Here is a 19,033-nt window from a genome sequence, read left to right as displayed (position 1 = left end):
TATATACTGTTTGTAGGATTAATTTCTTTTTAAAAAAATCTTACTGAACCCAGGTTTTTGAACGATAGTGTTTTTAATGACCAGCGTGTCACAGATACTTCACTGTGTTTTTAGAAACCGCGTGGTAGCAAGCTAAAAACTACTCAAACACAGTTTAGAAACTCCATAGCACTACACTGGAAACGACCCACAACAGCCTAGATTTAGAAAATGTAAAATCCTGTTCAAGCAGCCCTTGTAATGTACTTAAAATGCACTTTAATCCTAGCATACTCTCTGTGATTACCATATTTTAAAGTTATTTTAAAGTCATTCTTGGATCTGTTTTTTTTATTTCTGGTGTTCTCTCTTTCCACAAATATATTTGTAAGAGTACAGATTTATCACAGCTTATATGACACTTTTGAAATGTTTTCTCTGTGGATAACTTTCCCTCTTCTACCTTCCTGCTCTCTACTCTCCTCTCTTCTCTCTATCTGTCATCTTTTTGTTGTTGTTTTTTCTGCCTCTCTCACTGGCAGACTAGAGGATTTTCCAACCTCACCTACCAGCACAGCCAAGCAGGAGTTCCTGTATGTCTAAGTTTCCTTAGTAACCTTGTCCAGTCCTCCATGACCATTCATAACATCTCCATAATATTTGTATGTTGCAGTCCCTTCCATATGTCAAATATATGCTATATAGTATATACCTTTCACTCTTACTAATCCAAATGCTCTACTGCTCCAAATCCCTTTCATATAAATGGTTCACAGGATTATATAGTGTCTTCAGTAGTGGTCATTGAAATCATAACATCCTCATGACACTAATTTTACAGTCATATTTACTTTAATGCATTGTTCCATTGCCTAGTCCAGTGGTAGGCAAGTTGGGTCTCGGAGAGCCGCTCCAACCGTAATCAAACACACCTGAACAAGCTAATCATTTTCTTCAGGCTATAGGCAGGTGAGGTTTTTTTTTCAGGGTTGGAGCTGAACTCAGCAGGACAAAGGCTCTCTAGGACTGAACATGCCTACCTCTGGCCTAGTCTCACTGAATCAAGCTTTTGACTATCAGCATTAAAGGGATAGTTCACCTTCAGTTGCTGGTCCCCATTGACTTCCATAGTATGAAGAAAAAAAACCACTATGCAAGTCAATGGGGACCAGTGACTGAAGGTGAACTATCCCTTTAAGCCCACTTTACAGGTTATTTTGACAAAGATCCACCCACTTTCATGTTTTTTTGTTTTTTTCGCAAATATGGATGATGCATTGTTAATAACCACCAGTGTTATTTTCCCCCATCATATTTTCATCAGCAGTGTGTTTTATTAAAATACTTTCATTGTCATTTTCATCATGACGTGCATAGCCCTGCTGCCTCAATCAATTAATCATTTTACTGAGCTTTCCAGTACTAGAAAGGAAAAAAATGGCAAAAATGCCCATCCCTAATTTACCATTGATCGGAATTTCATGTTAGGGTGAAAGATTTCCCAATGCAGATTTCACGACAGGTTCAAGTCAGTCACGCAGTCTTTCACTAATGCATCTTTAGACAGGAAGAGACCATCTGACTAATTTTGATTTTGCTTTATACATTGTTTAAGTGAAGGTTGATCTTTCATTTAATGTCAAAGTAGTCTTTGAGAGCAGTTTTACAGAAACATAGCAGAAAATATGTGAAGGCTTTTTTCCCCACTGTTCTTCTAAAAGTAATAAGTAGGGAGTATTTCATAGACTCATAACTCAGAACCGAAATTAGATTTTAAAGTTCTGCTAGTGGTTATTGAGTTTATGCGCTATTATGTGCCTCATACAAAACTCTGAATATCTTTTAAATACTTGATGCTTCTAACCTGCCAAAAGTTGTCAAATCCAATGATTAGTTCCTCCTCAAAGGCGCTCATTGCAGCATCTTGATACCTAAACACATTCTAGTTTCCCGGTGCACCCTGACTCTTGGAAGCTGCATATCCATCAAGCAATCTAATTGGATCTTGTCATTTTGGCAAGTGTTTGCCGGTATTGCGTGGAGTACAGTCCATGGTCATGCCATCAGGGTCTGAAACTCTCCCTTTCATTTCTATTAATACATCTAGATCTCCTTGTAATTCCCACATCTACAAGGCCTTGTTTCCAGTCACATGATCGTTTTCACTTGTACATTTTGCCAGTATCTGTCTGTTCATATTTCACAGACATTGTTCTATGTTACTGCTCAATATTACATCCAGGCTGCGATTTCAAAGTGAGCGCTTGTATTAAGTTTTGTTTGTGTGTATTTGTGTATTAGGACGGTGGTGAAATGTAGCATCGCAAAGTCCCAGGCTTTATATAGCGCACAGCGTGGGCTGAAGACCAATAACGCTGCCGTATTTAAAGTGGGTGCAATCTTCATCAACATCCCGCAGCACCCTGCAACGCTGCACAGCATGATGGTCCGCAGCTCCCACCAGCTCTCAAAACAGATTTCAGACCTCATCCGTCAGCCCTCCAACATGTGAGGCAAACCTCTGCACTTTCTTTTCATAAGTTTTAATGATTTTTTTTTTTTTGCCAATATTAAATTCACTTCTGTTTAAATCAGCCCGCCGCCCAACCGTGAAGACACACCTACTCCACAGCCCTCTGAAGTGAGTGTCAATCAAACTCCAGTAGAGGCCAATGAGTTTCCTCAGCTGCCTGAAGGACTGGAGAAGAAGCCAATCGTGTTGAAATTCAGTGCTATGCTGGATGGGATCACTATTGGTGCAGCCCTGTTGCCCTCTCTCAAAGCAGAATACAAGATGGGTCGCATGAAGAGCCATGGCATGACAGGTACCCACAATTCCACTAGTACATTGGTTAATTTATTTCTCAGTGCCCTGGGAAATACAGATGATTAACGCTTTGGTGTCTCCCTCTCACAGGTGCTCAAACACGGTTCACTTTTGAACTACCCAATCATAAGCTGTGTTTCCAGTCGAAGGTTTCCCCTGTGGACGTGTCGGCCATGCCACCCACTGCCAGCCTGACGCTGCCTCCCGTCACCATGTCGGGACAGTACATCATACAGGAGCACGAGGGGCACAGCGACACTGCCTGGGCCCCAGAATACAGCAACTATCTTCAGGGAAACTACTTGCGCTGTGTAGCTGAGGTGTGCCATTGATGTAGCAACGAGAGATTGTACTAAATGCTGTGCTTGATTATTAGATTATCAAGTTTGTTTCAGCAGATGCATGGATGGATTCGGTTGAAATACAATGTATATCATTGTATATCATTTTTAGATTGGATCTTTCGAACACAACTTGACCACAGATTTGCTCAACCATCTAGTCTTCCTTCAGAAGGTCTTCATGAAGGAGGTCAATGAGGTCATCCAGAAGGTGTCAGGTATGTGTGAAGAACAGATAGCATAAATAGATGACTCTTTCATCTATTTATATTTTTACTTGTTTGTTTTTTTTGTTTAGTTTTTAAAAAAAAATTTATTTTTGTTTTGTGTTTTTCTATTTGGTATTTTGCTTTTTTGTTTTTGGTTTCATTTAATTTCCTTTGTATTGTTTTTTTTAATAAAATTTTTATTTTTTTGCCTTGTTTTGCTTTGTTTTTTGTTTTGCTATCATTTTTTTTTTTATTTGACTTGGCTTGATTTTACACCAGCTGTGTGAAATTTGTTTTTTTCTGTAGGAGGGGAACAGCCAATCCCTTTGTGGAATGAACATGATGTGTCAACAGATGGCGACAAACCTAAAGTCCTGCTTTATTCTATTAATCTGACATTTAAGGTTTGAACTTCCTTAAATTGTGTTTATTTATTTTGGTGAATCTTGCAGACTTTTTAGACTTCGATGTGTTTTTTTGTTGTTGTTGTTATTGTTGTTGTTGTAGGGGATTCAAATGACAGCCACCACTCCTTCTATGAGGGCGGTGCGCTTTGAGACGGGCTGGATTGAGCTTGAACTGTCCAATCGGGTTCAGTGCAAGACTACTCCCACAGGAAGTAACTACCTGAAGCTTTTTGGGAAATGTCAAGTGGATCTCAACTTGGCTTTGGGGCAAATCGTCAAACATCAGGTAGCTACATTCACAGAAATGTAAAAAATGCTGTTATTCAATGCTTTCATTATACTTTCTTGTTGATGAATGAGATTTTGATAAGGTGGTGCAAACTATCAGTTGTTCACTGTTGTCATGACACTGTCTCTTGCAGGTGTATGAGGAGGCGGGGTCAGATTTCCACCAGGTGGCGTATTTCCGCACTCGAATCGGTTTGCGCAATGCACTGCAGGAGGAGATCAGTAGCAGCTCTGACAAAGAGGCTGTCCTGATCACACTCAATCGTCCTATCGTTTTTGCTCAGCCAGTAGCATTTGACAGAGGTCAGTCTACACTTAGCCTTTTGTTTTTTCATGTGTATCCGTCTATGGATTTTTTTGGTTTGTAATTGTGTATGTCTGTTGTAGCTGTTCTGTTCTGGCTGAACTATAAGGCTGCCTATGACAACTGGAAGGAACAGCGCTTGGCTCTCAACTCGGACATTCATATGGCCACCAAAGAGGTGGTAGACAAACTGCCAGCCATACAGCAGACCAGCGTCCAGGCCTTCAGCACTCTCTTCCTTCAGCTCACTGTCAATGACCTGGGCATCTGCCTGCCGATCACCAGCACCACACAGGTGGATCCTCACTGATACACAATCTATTTTTCTACACAATTAGACTCATTAGATTGGTGTGCACAGGCCTTTAACTGTATACAATCCTGTGGGCTTGTATTTCACCCTTCATACACGTATATTGTTTGCAATATTTCCATTTCTGTGGGTCAGAATGATTGATGTTAAATGTTTGTCCCTTCTTTCTGCTGTACATAGGCCAATCACAGTATTGATTTTGACACTGGCTCAGCACTGGTGTTAACCATCGAGAGTACACTAATCACAGCCTGCTCCTCTGAATCTCTGGTCAGCAAAGGTCATTTCAAGAACTTTTGCATTCGATTTGCTGAGGGGTTTGAGACAACTTGGGATGACTGGAAACCTGAGATCAGAGGCGACTTGGTCATAAATGCCTGTGAGTAACACTCAGTGTTAAATCGTAAAAATTGTCTCTGTTTTTGGCCCCATAATACTTCCCGGATTCTTGAAACACTCAGTGTGGTTTTCCAGGTGTTGTCCCTGATGGCACTTACGAGGTTTGCTCCAGAACGACAGGCCAGGCCTCTGCAGGTGTGTGTGAAATGGTGTTCTTCAGTATTCTGAATAAAATGGTATATTCAACTAGAAAAAAACAAACAATATAAAAACGTTGAAACATTTGGGGTCTGTGAGAGTTCTAATGTTTTTAAAAGAAGACTCTTAACAAGACTGTATTTATTTGATCAAAAATACAGTAAAAACAGTAACATTAATATTGTTACAGTTTAAAAGAACTGTTTTCTATTTGAATATATTTTTAGATTTAATTTATATCTGTAAAGGCAAAGCTGAATTTTCAGAAGCCATTACGTCAGTCTTCAGTGTCACTTGATCCTTCAGAAATCATTTGAATGTACTGATTTGATGATCAAGTAACATGTCTTATTATTATCATCATGTTGAAAATAGTTGTGCCGCTTAATGTTTTTGTCAAATGTGAGACTTTTTTTCAGGTTTCTTTGATAAATAAAACTGCATTTAATTGAAACTGATTTTTTTTAAATAAAAAATATCTTTACTGTCACTTTTGATCAATTTAATGCTTACTTGCTGAATAAAAGTATTATTTTCTTAAAAAAACCTTACTGACCCCAAACCTTTGCTGTGGTGTACATTAATGAAATGCACTAAACAAGACCAAGAATAAAAAATTAAGGAAATAAATATTAATTTGGATTTAATTCTGAATTCATGTTTGATGTTTTGTCTGTATTTAATAACAAAATCTTTCAATACTTCAGAGAGCAGCAGTGCAGGAACGTGGACTCTAAATGTCTTGTGGAAGATGTGTGGTATCGATGTGCACATGGATCCCAACATCGGCAAGCGTCTGAATGCTCTGGGTAACACCCTCACCTCTCTGACTGGTGAAGAGGACAATGATGACATCACAGACCTCAACTCAGTCAACATGGCTGACCTATCAGACGAGGACGAGAGTGACGGCATGTCTCCCCCCATACACATGGTCAGAGCTCATACTCTTTATGTCACTAACGTTTGTTAATGTCAGTGTAAAGTGTTTGTGATTGTTTTTAGATTTTTCATTTACATTGTCTGCTTCTTTGGTTTCTTGTTTTTTGTGCATGTATATTAATGTAATTTTTATGTTCAGCGCAGGACATGTGAAGTGCCTTTGTATTTGTGTTCATTTGTACTCGATGTCTGTGTACTCAATGTGTTCGTTTGTGTTTGTTTTAAACCGGCCCATGTTTGCAGTGTCCTGAAGGGGATCTCAGTCCCAGACTTTCGTTCAGGAGGCGGCTGGTGAACAGCATACTTGGCATTAGCCCCAGCCCCCCTCCCCTCTCACCTTCTGAGTGTCGTAATATTTCTCCATCATCCACAATCACTCGGCTAAAGTCGAGAAGTGTTCGCCTGCCATCCACAGCCAATGCAGAACGAACTAGACATCCCAGACCCCTGTCCTGGGGCTGTGTATGTACTTCAGAGCTCCTGTTTGCTTTTCAGTCCTTTCTGTTTCTCTGTCACATTCTTTCTCTCCATCTTGTTCATGCTCTCAGGGTGGAAGTTGCTTTTAAGACCGCTCAAAACCTTGTTGAATTGTGCCTAGAACTGAAATATGTTGAGCGAGTCTGGATTCTACAGTTTCCTGCTGCTTTTTAGTCTTGTCTGATGTCTCTCCATGAGAAATGAGTGGCTGGTGACATCTTAGACTCTTCTTATTTCCTGTTTCCAAAAGAGGCATTTCTCATGGACAAGCTGTTCAGTAATCAGTTTTTTTGGGGTGGTGTTGTGATTTTTCTATGTCTGATGTGTTGTAATGATCCACACTTGTTTTGACTGTTCAGCAGTCAGTGTGATTTTGAAACCTTTATGCATGACTGTACCTAGAGCTGGGCGGAATGATGGGAAACACTGTGCGACTGTTGAAATATGGCAACAGGTTGTGATTTTGGTATGTTTTTTTTGTGTTGTAAAATTAACTTAATTATTTTTATTATAAAATTAACAAAATAAGAAATAACTTATTTTTTATTGAATTTCCTGCAAAATATACACTGGTGTCATTTATTTTTTTGAGAAATTAATGCTTTAATTCAGCAAAATTAATCAAAAGTGGCAGTACAGACTTTTACATAGTGAAAAAATTTCAATTTCAAATAAATTCTGTTCATTTGAAGTGTCTTTCCATCAAAGAATCCTGAAAGTTTCCACAAAAATATTAAGCAGCCCAATTTGTATTCAGTGTAATGATAATAATAAGAAATGTTTTCTGAGTTTCAAATCAGCATATTAGAATGATTTCTGAAGGATCATGTGACACTGAAGACTGGAGTAATGGCTGCTAAAAATTCAGCTTTTCCATTACAGGAATAAATTACATAAAATAAAATATAAAAACAGTTATTTTAAATTGTAATAACATTTCACATTACTGTTTGTACTGTATTTTTTGTCCAAAAAAATGCAGCCTTGGTAAGCATAGGAGTCTTCTTTCAAAAACATAAAAAATTTGGGGAAAATAAATAAATAAAAATGACATACATACATACATACATACATACATACAATAAAATAAAATAATCGTTTTGAATTACTCATACCATGATAAGAAAAGATTTTGTTATTCCGCCCACCCCTAAGTGCATCTCGTATCTTAAATGTATTATTTTGACAGTCATTTTCCTCTTACAGGAATCTGTTGACCTGCGCAGACAGGCAGTCATGAGCAATCAAATCATCGACGCTCGTGGACGGAAGTTTTCCAAGCGCTTGGTGGATATTAGAGAACTCAATGAGCAGGCCAAAGTCATTGACGATCTCAAGTAATGTCAACCTGACTAATAATATACCTCAATCTGTTGTTTTCTGCCTAAAAGAAATCCCTATAATTCTTGATTTTTTTTTTCTCTCTCTCTAAGGAAACTGGGAGCAAGTGAAGGCACCATAAACCAGGAAATCCAGCGCTATCAACATTTAGAATCTGTTGCTGTCAATGATATCCGTCGGGATGTGCGCAAGAAGCTACGGCGCTCCAGCATGCGGGTGAGAGACTTGATTCAGCTCAATACATTGTAAGCGTGGTAGAGATGAAATGTCGCATTAATAGAATTTGTGCTTTGTTTAGGCTGCGTCATTGAAAGATAAATGGGGTTTAGGCTACAAGCCAAGCTACAACAACAGCAGGTCAAAGAGCATTTCAGCAACAGGCAGACCACCAATGAAGAGGTCGGATAGACCCAGGTACACACACACACACACACACACACACACACACACTCTCATTTAATCACAGATGGGTTAGCGTATGTCAGTTACACATCCTTAGTTTGTTCATTGATTTTTTTTTTTTTTTTTTTGGTTTTTCTAAAGGGACGACCTGCCAGACATTAAAGTGGATGCAGCATCTCCAGCACCAAGGGTTACCTTCAACATCGACACGGTAGTGTGCATGCATACATCTGTGTGTACCTGAGTCTGTATATTTGTTCATTCTATTGTTCCATCTTCATGTTTATTGTTTACGTATCAGTGAAGTTGTAAAGTTAAATGAAGCTTTGCTTTTTACATTACCGTTCAAAAATTCGGGGTCAGTAAGATTTTTTTGTTTATTGATATTTCAGTTTAGAAAGGATGCATTAAATTGATCATAAGTGACGGTCAAGACATTTAACATGTTACAAAAGATAATTATTTCAAATACATGCTGTTCTTTAACTTTCTATTCATCAAAGAATTATCACAAAAAATATCACTGTTTATACAAAAATATTAAGCAGCACAATTGTTTTCAACATTTGATAATGATAGGAAATGTTTCTTGAACAGCAATATTAACAATATTGCTGTTTTTACTGTCATTTTGATTAAATGAATTCAGCCTTAGTGAGCATAAGAGACTTCATTTCCAAAATATAAAAAAATCTTACTGACCCCAAACTTTTGAACAGCAGTGCACTTGGACAAATGCACACATATATACACACACTCATTGGTTTTATGGTTTCACCTGCAAGTGCTTCACTCTTGACTTATACACGTACTGTGCTGAACACATATGTTCATGTACTGTATAGCTCAGTAAATCTGTTTGTGTTTAAGATGGAAACCCCAATCCCAAGTCCAGCTGACTCAGTTTTTAAGGTACCGGAGAAAAACGGTCCATATCAAATCTTATCTGAATCTTATAAAATCACCTCTGAATCTCTGTGCATGAAAGTCTTGTGGTGTGAAATCGCTAAATCTAAATCGGCTGTTCAAAATCCAATCAAAAATGATCAGCGACTGAATGATTTTAGCCTTTTTGGATCTTAGGCTGAAGAGTGGTCTTATTTTCTCTTCATCTCTCTACTTACACATTCATTAACACACTCTCTCGCTCCACATGTAAATCTGCTCTTGTGCTGTGTTGACTTAACTAATCAGCTCTTGTTTCTTCAGCATGTCTGGATCTTTGTCAATTGCATTGCTCATGATGACTTTCTTGTCATCTGTCCATCTTTTCATCTTTTCTTTTCTCATCCCTCTCTCCTCTGCTGGGTCTTAGTGGAAAGCATGAATTGGGAAAAGGAAAACTTTCTTAAAAGTGCTCACTGGTTATGAGCTATCAGCCAACAGATACGGTTTGAATTGGCAGTGAGTCAGAATCAGTTCAGTTTAGGTTTGAGTACATCAGCAGAGAGACCGAATGATGGATGGATAGATAAACTGACATTCAAGTAAGTGTCCGGTGGAAATATTAAAGCAATCTTCCACTCTATGATCTCAACAGAAGCCCAGTTCAGGAGATAATTTGTAAATGTTAGACAGTTGGATAAAGGGACTTCTATTTCAGTTGCAATCCTGATAAGAATTAATCTAACAGACCCAAAATAATAGCTTAGTGGCCGTTTATAGCTTTTAGACATGCCAGGGTTATATTTCACCACAAAATCACAAGAAAAAATAGAAATAGCATTTTACGTCAATAACATAAAGGCTTTATTTATTTATTTATTTGCATTGGAACAATATTTTTAAGTACATTAAGTAATTAAGTAAGAATTGTGGCAATAAGAATCATCATTGAATGTAATGGTAATTACAAACCCAAGGGTAAAATCTCCAGATATATGATGGTGGTGATGCATCAATATTCAAATTCTGTTCAATACTAATATCCAATAATTATTTTGATGGCTGATAAATGATAAATATCTGATTGTTAAAATTCTATACTATTTTGCTTACAAAAATGCAATTTACTCACAATGAAATCAGTTGTTTTAAATGCTATAAGTGAATTTAGGCATCATAACATTAACATAACAATGTAAAATATGAAAGATTGTTCATTTTGAGATTAGTTAACCCTTAACAACCCTCTACAGACACCTTGGCAATTGAATCGCCATTGGCTAGTAAATTTATTAGCCAGTGGCTAATATTAGACATCATTTAGTCGCCCAGAGTGAAGATTAGTCGCATATGCGAGTGATTTACTCGCAATGTAGAGGGTTGCTTAAATGCATGAATGTTTAGCCAATCATAATTACATATTCGGGTCTTTAGCTAACCTATATATCCAGCACGGATGGACCTCTAACTGCTGCAATAGCAAAAAATTATCTTGGTATTTTAAGAACAATTACAGAAGAATAAAATAAAGCATATTTCGTTTCCTTTTGAAACTTAAAAGGGTTCAATTTGAGCAGATGATTTTATATATTGTTTATAATGAATAGATTGAGGAATACTAAGAAAGTTGATGTCTAACTTTAAAAAATGAAGGAGGGAGAGGGTAGAGAATGATGTCCCGGGTCGCTAAAGACCCGAGGTATGCATTTAAGGGTTAAACATCCGATGTTGGATTAGATAATGATGAATTTAAAGAGTCACTAATATCATGGATCTTAAAATATGCTTCTTTTTTTAATGCAAAGCATTTTTTCTACTTTTGTCCCCTTTTTTGTTTTGATTTTGTGGTGACATGTGACCTGGATATGTTTTTGTAAGATACAATCATGTAGGTCGAAGAGACATGAATCCTTTAGGAGAGATAAATGGATGAATAGATGGATAGATGCATAGACAGATTTTCTAACGGTTGGCTTTCACTGATTGTTGAAGTTCCCGGAGGAGACAGAGTTGGACCTGTTGTCTGTCACCATTGATGATCCTGCCCATTACCCATCATGCTCAGTGTTCAGTGCCCCTGGCACACCAGCAGTCTTTTCACCAACCATTCCCTTCCAGCCTGATGACACCCGCCGTGATGACCTCTCCTCGACTTCTTCAGAGGATTCGGACAAAGATGACGAGTTTGACAGGGACAGACCTCACAGCTGTTATCGAAGACCAGGGTGCGTTAAACACAGCACAGGTAAACACACCACAAACACAATTACAATCACTAAACTGACAGTCCGTATGTTTGTTTCTCAGGGGCTCTCAGAGAAAGTCATCTGCACTGTCTGCATTATTCAGCGAGCGCTGGCCGGCCACACCCCCTCAGCGTGGAGGATTAGCTCCGCCCACCGAGCGGAACATTGACTTTGAGCTGGACGTGCGTGTTGAGATCGACAGCGGCAAGTGTGTGCTGCACCCCAGCACCCAACCGCCCGAGCATGAAGATCTCGCAGTGAGGAGGTGAAGAGACACAACAAAATGGACACACTCTCTCATGTTGACTTCACTTAATAGAGCACTGCAGTGATGACATATTTTTGTAATGCAGAAGTAAGCATCATCCTGGTTTCCTTGACAAAGCCCAATAGGATTTTTCCATTGGCTTTGGCTCTGTGATCAGCAAACGTTAATGATTCTTGCACGTTGTGTTCATTGTGATATTCTTCGCAAATGAACACAACTTTTCGGAATTTTGAAGCCTAAATACAATCGTCAGAAGTAAAAATTCAAACTATACTATGGTCTTATGTCTATAACAATGCCATCATTAAGCTTCCAACAACTCTTTTAGTCTTTATTTAAAAAAACAAAAACAAAAACAAAAACATTTTTCCTGAGTGTTTGAGTTAGAATGGTTTGCTTAAGCGTGATTATGGACAGAATGAGGCTGTAAAATCAGATTAGTGATTAGATGAGTTTTCTTGTTTGGTGTGATAACATTTAATGTCCCCAACGACCTTTGTAGACCCATTTATCCCACTTTTTCAAGACAAGTAAAAGCATAAAAAAATCATAACTGATATTGGTCTATTCTAGGACATAGAACAAAACATTAGAATATCTTACACTTGTATTAGCCAACCCATTCAAAAACCCCACTGACTTCACAACGATGGAACCGGAAGTACTAAAAAAATGGTTTCTTTGTTTTGGTCTTCAAAAATACATCATCTCTACATCACTCTATTGGTTTGGATTTTGATCAGGGCTGCAAAGTGTTCCTGTAAAAGGTCTTTCTCCCTCTCATTCTGTTGTTTAGGAGTTGTGAGCAGAGTTCGAGGAGTCTGGATCAGGAATCTCCTCCTAAGAAGCGAAAGCAGCAGCACAGTTTTGCCTCCAGCTCCCATCTACTGAATGCTAAGCGAGTGCCCACTTCTCTGCAGAGCAAGAGCAGTGACATTGAGACCACTGTCTTCTACATCCCTGGAGTGGATGTTAAGGTCTGTTGTGGATCTTTTGACATGCTTTGCACAACTATGTGTATTTTCTTGTGGTTCAATTAAAGACAGGCGCGCACCGTAGAATTTTTGTCCATTTTTTTTTTTTACCTGAGACTTACTTTTTGAGATTTTTGAGTGTCAGATAATGTTATATCAGCACTGATTTTGATGTGTAAAACCCACCCAAATACACTCATAGATTAGGGTGACCATATGTGCCATTTTCCCAGGACGCGTCCTGGCCAGGATTTGTTTTGGCTTCGTTTTCCTGTTTTCATGCTTGCTGAAGGTAATGATCGAAAAGTAGTTTGACCAATAACATGCAAGCATTGTACATAATGGACCAATCATGGCGTGTGAGAAGGTGGGATCTACGGTCAAAGCGATGCAATTATGCGTGTGTTCGACTTAAAAGCAGCACGGCTCAGACCGATCAGTGTTTGACATCAAAGTACCTCGAGAGCGTTTCGAAAGCATAACCGTCTGTATGGTACTTTGATGTCATACACCGATCGGTCTGCACACGCAAACAAAGCCAAAACCTAGATATTTTAGGCAATATAGAAATCCTGGCCAGGACGCGTCCTGGGAAAATGGCACGTATGGTCACCCTATCATAGATCTATAGACCTATTTAAATGCATCTGATTTGCACTTGCATTCATGCAACTGGCATGTCTGATGGTTTATAATGCTCAACTGAAAAAAACAAGTTACAGTACAAACCCAAATGAATGCATTCATTTACACTTTTCGTGATTAGTTAACTGTGGCACTCATCCTTCCTCTCTGTCTCTTTACAGCTACATTACAATTCTAAAATGCTGAAGACGGAATCACCAAATGCCTCTCGTGGATCCTCCCTTCCCAGAACCCTTTCCAAAGAGTCCAAGTTGTATGGTATGAGAGACGTACCCACACCACCAGCCTCAGGCCCTGGCAAGACTAACACACTCCTCTCCCCCCCTCCCCCTCCTCTCCCTTCAGGTACACTATTACAGTCTGGTCATCTGCCGCTGGCTTCCTGCATGCGCTCAGCATCTTCTCTGTCACTGGAGCATGGCCCACAGCTCTGAGCTCCACTGTAGCGCATGACTATCTAGGATCAGGGTTCACAGTTGCCTCTGCAGGAACTTCTTTCTGCTGTGGTTTTGTGTGTTTACTGCTGAGTTGCTAATGTACTTGGGTTGAGATAAGCTTCCATTTAAGCTGTTTTTTTTCTGTTTGTCCCTTTTCACTGTTTGCTACATCTAGCTGACACCAGTTAAAGCTTGAAAAGTATATACACTGAAATACTGTTCAAACGTTTGGGGTTGGTTGATAAAAAATAAAGTAAAAAGAGACAAATATTGTTAAATATTTGTATAATTTAAAATATCTGTTTTCTATTTGAAAATATATTAAAAAAAAATGTAATTCCTGTGATGCAAAGCTAAATTTTCAGCAGCCATTACTCCAGTCTTCTGTGTCACATGATCCTTCAGAAATCTTTCTAATATGCTGATTTGATGCTCAAGAAACATTTCTTATTATTGATTTTGAAAACTGTTGTGCTGCTAAAAATTTTCATACAAACTGTTAAGTTTTTCTAGGATTCTTTGATGAATAGAAAGTAAAAAAAAATACTAAAACAAAACAGCATTTATTTGAAATAAAAATCTTTAATTTGTCCTTGCTGAATAAATGTATTTATGTCTTTAAAAAAATCTTACCAACCCCAAACATTTGAACAGTAATGTGTAATACTAAAAAAAATACAATAATGTATGTTAAATATCAGTAAGTAGCTTAGGATAAAAGTATCTCCTAAATGAAAAATGTAATTAAATGCATATCACTCAGTATCTCAGTAATTGCTTCAACAAAATTTACTCAGCCTCATGTTGTTTCTTTGAAACACAAAATTAGATTTAAGGTTGAATGTTCAAGCTTCTCTTTTCCATACAATGAAAGTGGATGGTGATTTAAACTATAAACAGTTCTGGACCAGTGGCGGCTTGTGGGTTTTAAAATAGAGGAGGCACACTAATTGTATTGGTCTGGGATCCCTGCCGATTATTATTAATATTATTATTATTTGCTTTAACACTTTAAAATTGCTTTTTGGTTGCTTTTAGTCAGAAAACGAAACATACACATTTTAAGACATGAACTGAAATGAACTGTGAATTTTATTAACATTAAATCGTCGTCCTCCCATTTTCACCTCAAAATTATGGGGAAGCTGTGCCTCCCCTGCCTCCCCCGACGAGCCGCCACTGTTCTGGACAGTGCTATTCATTTAATGCACTTTTTTCTATGACATTTCATTGCACCTTATGCTTGTGTTAAACAATTTCTGGGTGTTTTGGCTGCGCTGTTGTGCATCATGCATACTGCATGCTAGTCATGGGCGGTATGATAAATGAGATGCAGATTCACTCTCTGACAGCAGGAGGCGCTTCTGGAACACCAGATGCAATGTTTCCTTGGTTACCGCTGTAAACAAAGCATCACTGTGCTGAAACAGGCACACTTTCACTTAAGCAAAAATATCACGGTTTCACGGTATCACGGTATTGTCGTTACAACTCTAAAATGTGTTATTTTTAAATGACTTGGTAAAAAAACAACAACAAAAAAACACTTTTTTTCCGCTGGCGTTTACAGACTTCATATTTTCACATAAATGACATTTGGAAAATTATATGCATTGCAACGCAGTTTGTGCAAGTCCAAAACAGAGACGAGTTGCTTGCAATAAGACAAAAATGGCCGGTTGCCGATCGCGTAAGTTACAGGGGAAGCTTCTTAAGTTCGTCCATCCTACACACACGTGACTGACCGCTCGCTCGCACCAACAGGAGGAGGGTCGTGTTACTCTCTACACTGCACTCAACCTGAGGGATTCCTACACTTTCAGTCTTTGAGGAGACATGAAAAACAGCGCATACCGCAGGGATGGTATAACGGAAAATATTAGTGGTTTTGAAACCGTGAAATTTTAAAATCGCGGTATACCTTGAAACCGGTAATCGGCCCATGCCTACTGCATGCATGCTGGAGGTGCATTAGATGCCATATGGTTGCATCCTAAGCAGGAATCTTTTGCTTTCAATGCATGATAATTTGGCAACAGAAAAGGATTGTTTTCAACTTTATGTGTGTGTTTGTGTGTTTGCATGAGCAGCTAAAGGTAAGGCAAGTGTGGGGGTGAAGATGGCTAAGCTGTATGCATGGGTAGCTCTGCAGACACTGCCAGAGGAAATGGTCATCAGTCCATGTCTGCTGGACTTCTTGGAGAAAGCGCTGGAAACCATTCCCATCACACCAGTCGACAGAAACTACACAAGTCAGTGTGCCTTCAAATTTAACATTTCTTCATTAATTCTGTGAGGTGTTTGTGTGTATACTTTATGCTGATATTAATGTGTGTTTGTGTAGCCCTGAATGTTCCCGAGGAGGATGTAGGTCATTTTGATTCTGTGGAGCCTCTGGAGGAGTCTCAGGTGTCTCTTGTGTCTTCTGCTACGTCTTCGTACTCCTCCTTCCCTGTGGATGTGGTAGTTTATGTCAGGGTGCAGGTATACCCGCGTTCTTTCAAGCAATACTCGGTAGTAACCATCTTAGAGTGGTTGGTTAATTTCATTGTGTTTGTTTCTCAGCCATCTCAAATCCGGTTCAGCTGTCTGCCCATGTCTCGAGTAGAGTGCATGCTGAAACTTCCCTCTCTGGACCTGGTTTTCTCATCCAATAGGGGTGAGCTTGAGCCCACCGCCACCACCTTTCCATCTGAGGGCCCTCACACACCTTCCTCCACACCTCCATCGGTACACAATGCCAACAGAGTGCCTGGAAGCAAAGGTATGAATGTACAGTACTGAAAATCTCTCTTATGTAATTTTGAAATAAACTACCATTCAAAATTTTGGGGTCAGTAAGTAGTGTTTCTTTTAGTTCGTATTAGTTTGAGGTTGTATTGGCTAATGGTAACCACTGAAACTCCTTCCATCCCTTAGGGCCATCCACAGGATTAGGCAGTCCTCTAGGCCGGAGTCGCCACCACAGCAGCCAATCAGATCTAACAGCGCCACCCATAAACTCATCAGGTCTGAGCTTCACTGCCTGTATGTCAGATTTTTCACTGTATGTGTTTCATCCTTATGGAGCCGGCAAACAGAAGTCTGCAGTTACTGGCCTCCCACCTGGACCAGGACCGCTGGGTAAGAGCCCCATGCATAGACAATACTCATAGACAGTTTATATGTAACATCAACTTACATACTGTAAAGAACATTGTAAGACTTTGGAGATGACTTTGGTTTGTTTAGGAGCAGTGGACGAGGAGGCCTCTTCAGTGACGGGCAGGAAAGACTCTCTCTCCATCAACTTGGAGTTTGTAAAAGTCAGTCTTTCCCGGATGAGACGGGCAGGAAGTCCAGCATTTATTGATACTTTAATTGCCAGCAAGGGCGGGAAGATGGACACAACTCTTATCAACATCTCGGGTGAGGAATTCTAAATAAAGTACTGGGGTGTCCTTGAGGATGTCTGATGTATCACCTTACTAAGGCTTTTTCCATATGTTTCATACTTTAGCATTGTGCTTGAATGCTAAAGTGTTACACTACCATTCAAAAGTTTGGGGTCGGTAAAATTATTATTATTATTATTTTTTTGGGGGGAGGAAAGGATGCATTAAATTGATCAAAAGTGACAGTAAAGACATTTATAATGTTATAAAGATTAATATTTCAAAAAACACTGTTCTTTAGAACTTTCTATTCATGGAACAATCACGAAAACATTTCACATTGTCATATCAACATTGATAATAATAAGAAATGTTTTTTGATCACCAAAGAAACATTAAATTGTAATAATATTTTACAATATTACTGTTTTTACTGTCTTTTTGATCAAATACTTGCAGCCTAGGTGAGCATAAGAAAAAATTCTAACCCCAAACTTTTGAACGATAGTTTGTTTAAAGGTGCTGTATGTAAGTTTTTGACTCTACTAAAGCATAAAAATACCATATGTTTGCAGATATTTAAGAAACATGCTAATTTAACATATTTGTTTATCTGAAAAACAATGCTACAGTCAGTTACTCTCCTTTGAAAATGTGCGTTCCGGGCCGGAATGTCTGTCTCTGTTTTGGTTTGTGAAACCCGCCCACTGCCAGTTTACCCAATTGTATTTCGGCACCCCGGGTTGCCAGTTGGCGGGAAACACTGCGTATTTCATTTCAGTCATGGAAGCTGGCAAACTAAAGTGTTGGTGTCGTCAATCTGGCAACCTGCGTGTGCATCAAGCCTGAGGAGGAGGGACCGGGTGAAAAAAACCCCTCTCCAATATTTTGAATTTGGACTGCAATACCTAGTTCAACCACTCGGTGTCAATTCTACATACCGCACGCACCTTTAATAATAAAATGCAAAAAAGGAAATCTTTCAGTTGTCTCAATAACTAATTCATGACAATTTTTCTAGCGGTGTGTGATATTGGTTCTGCATCCTTCAAGTACGACATGAGACGTCTGAGTGAGATTCTTGCATTTCCGCGAGCTTGGTACCGCAGAAGCATTGCCAGGAGATTGTTTCTAGGAGACCAGACCATTAACTTACCAGGTTATACATGCATACACTCATTACAATACTGTTCAAAAGTGTGGAATCAGTGAAATTGATGCTTACAATGCAGAGATGCTTCACAAAAGTAGCATTTAATTGGCCAACAATGTAGTTACAAAAGCAATAACATTGTAAATTATTATTGATGATTAAATAGCTCTTTAAATAGTTTTTATGTATTTTATAAGCCTTATCATCAGAGTTGAAAAAGTTGTGCTACTGAAGTGTGGCAATCACAATACAGTTTTTTTTCAGTATTGAGCACACTTCCATTTCTGAAGTCCAATTTTGGTGTCATAGTCAAAAGAAAACACATCTCATCAGTCAGTGGTTCTTTTGAGATATGGAGGCTATTTCATGCACTGCTGTCTGGAAAGAAGAAAGCAAACTGGATCTAACCATGACAGATGTCAGCTGGACAACAAGAAGCACATCAGTTTCTAGTTTGAGAAACAGACCCCTCACTGGTGCTCAGCTGGCAGCTTCATTGATCCGCACATGCCAAAACAACAGTTTCATCTGCAACAGTAAAGAGACGCTTTTAGTCAGAATGTCATTGACAAAACTACATCTGAAACAAGGAAATAGTAGAATAGTTAAAAGGGAAAAAAAGCATTATGAATAGATGAATCTAAGTTTGAGGTATTGAGTGGTTTAAAGGGATAGATCACCTAA

The 19,033-nt window shown here is 38.8% G+C and overlaps 1 protein-coding gene across 10 annotated transcripts in view; it reads left to right on the top strand.

The window, feature by feature from the left end:
- The window catches only part of kiaa1109 (KIAA1109 ortholog), a 65,016-nt gene that overhangs the window by 37,892 nt on the left and 8,091 nt on the right, over window positions 1-19,033 (top strand). The window contains exons 49-76 of one of the 10 annotated variants that reach the window (XM_016545485.1): window positions 522-572; window positions 2,281-2,487; window positions 2,575-2,804; window positions 2,897-3,126; window positions 3,260-3,365; window positions 3,663-3,760; window positions 3,864-4,049; window positions 4,186-4,354; window positions 4,439-4,650; window positions 4,849-5,047; window positions 5,143-5,202; window positions 5,913-6,139; window positions 6,391-6,609; window positions 7,831-7,961; window positions 8,058-8,181; window positions 8,264-8,379; window positions 8,509-8,578; window positions 9,238-9,279; window positions 11,371-11,477; window positions 11,560-11,763; window positions 12,563-12,743; window positions 13,547-13,730; window positions 15,913-16,074; window positions 16,167-16,306; window positions 16,388-16,586; window positions 16,742-16,945; window positions 17,054-17,230; window positions 18,218-18,355. In XM_016545485.1, coding sequence (XP_016400971.1) covers window positions 522-572; window positions 2,281-2,487; window positions 2,575-2,804; window positions 2,897-3,126; window positions 3,260-3,365; window positions 3,663-3,760; window positions 3,864-4,049; window positions 4,186-4,354; window positions 4,439-4,650; window positions 4,849-5,047; window positions 5,143-5,202; window positions 5,913-6,139; window positions 6,391-6,609; window positions 7,831-7,961; window positions 8,058-8,181; window positions 8,264-8,379; window positions 8,509-8,578; window positions 9,238-9,279; window positions 11,371-11,477; window positions 11,560-11,763; window positions 12,563-12,743; window positions 13,547-13,730; window positions 15,913-16,074; window positions 16,167-16,306; window positions 16,388-16,586; window positions 16,742-16,945; window positions 17,054-17,230; window positions 18,218-18,355 — 4,373 coding nt within the window. Of the gene's footprint in view, window positions 1-521; window positions 573-2,280; window positions 2,488-2,574; window positions 2,805-2,896; window positions 3,127-3,259; window positions 3,366-3,662; window positions 3,761-3,863; window positions 4,050-4,185; window positions 4,355-4,438; window positions 4,651-4,848; window positions 5,048-5,142; window positions 5,203-5,912; window positions 6,140-6,390; window positions 6,610-7,830; window positions 7,962-8,057; window positions 8,182-8,263; window positions 8,380-8,508; window positions 8,600-9,237; window positions 9,280-11,244; window positions 11,478-11,559; window positions 11,764-12,562; window positions 12,744-13,546; window positions 13,731-15,912; window positions 16,075-16,166; window positions 16,307-16,387; window positions 16,587-16,741; window positions 16,946-17,053; window positions 17,231-18,217; window positions 18,356-19,033 lie in introns of all 10 variants that reach the window. The other 9 variants (XM_016545480.1, XM_016545484.1, XM_016545483.1 and 6 more) reach the window with 9 other exon arrangements.

Source organism: Sinocyclocheilus rhinocerous, unplaced genomic scaffold (genome assembly GCF_001515625.1).
Source record: "Sinocyclocheilus rhinocerous isolate Xijiao unplaced genomic scaffold, SAMN03320098_v1.1 scaffold789, whole genome shotgun sequence".
In the NCBI taxonomy this organism is placed as follows: Eukaryota; Metazoa; Chordata; class Actinopteri; order Cypriniformes; family Cyprinidae; genus Sinocyclocheilus; species Sinocyclocheilus rhinocerous.
The sequence above is the reverse complement of the archived record's forward strand: the minus strand, read 5'-3'. Positions and strand labels throughout refer to the sequence as shown.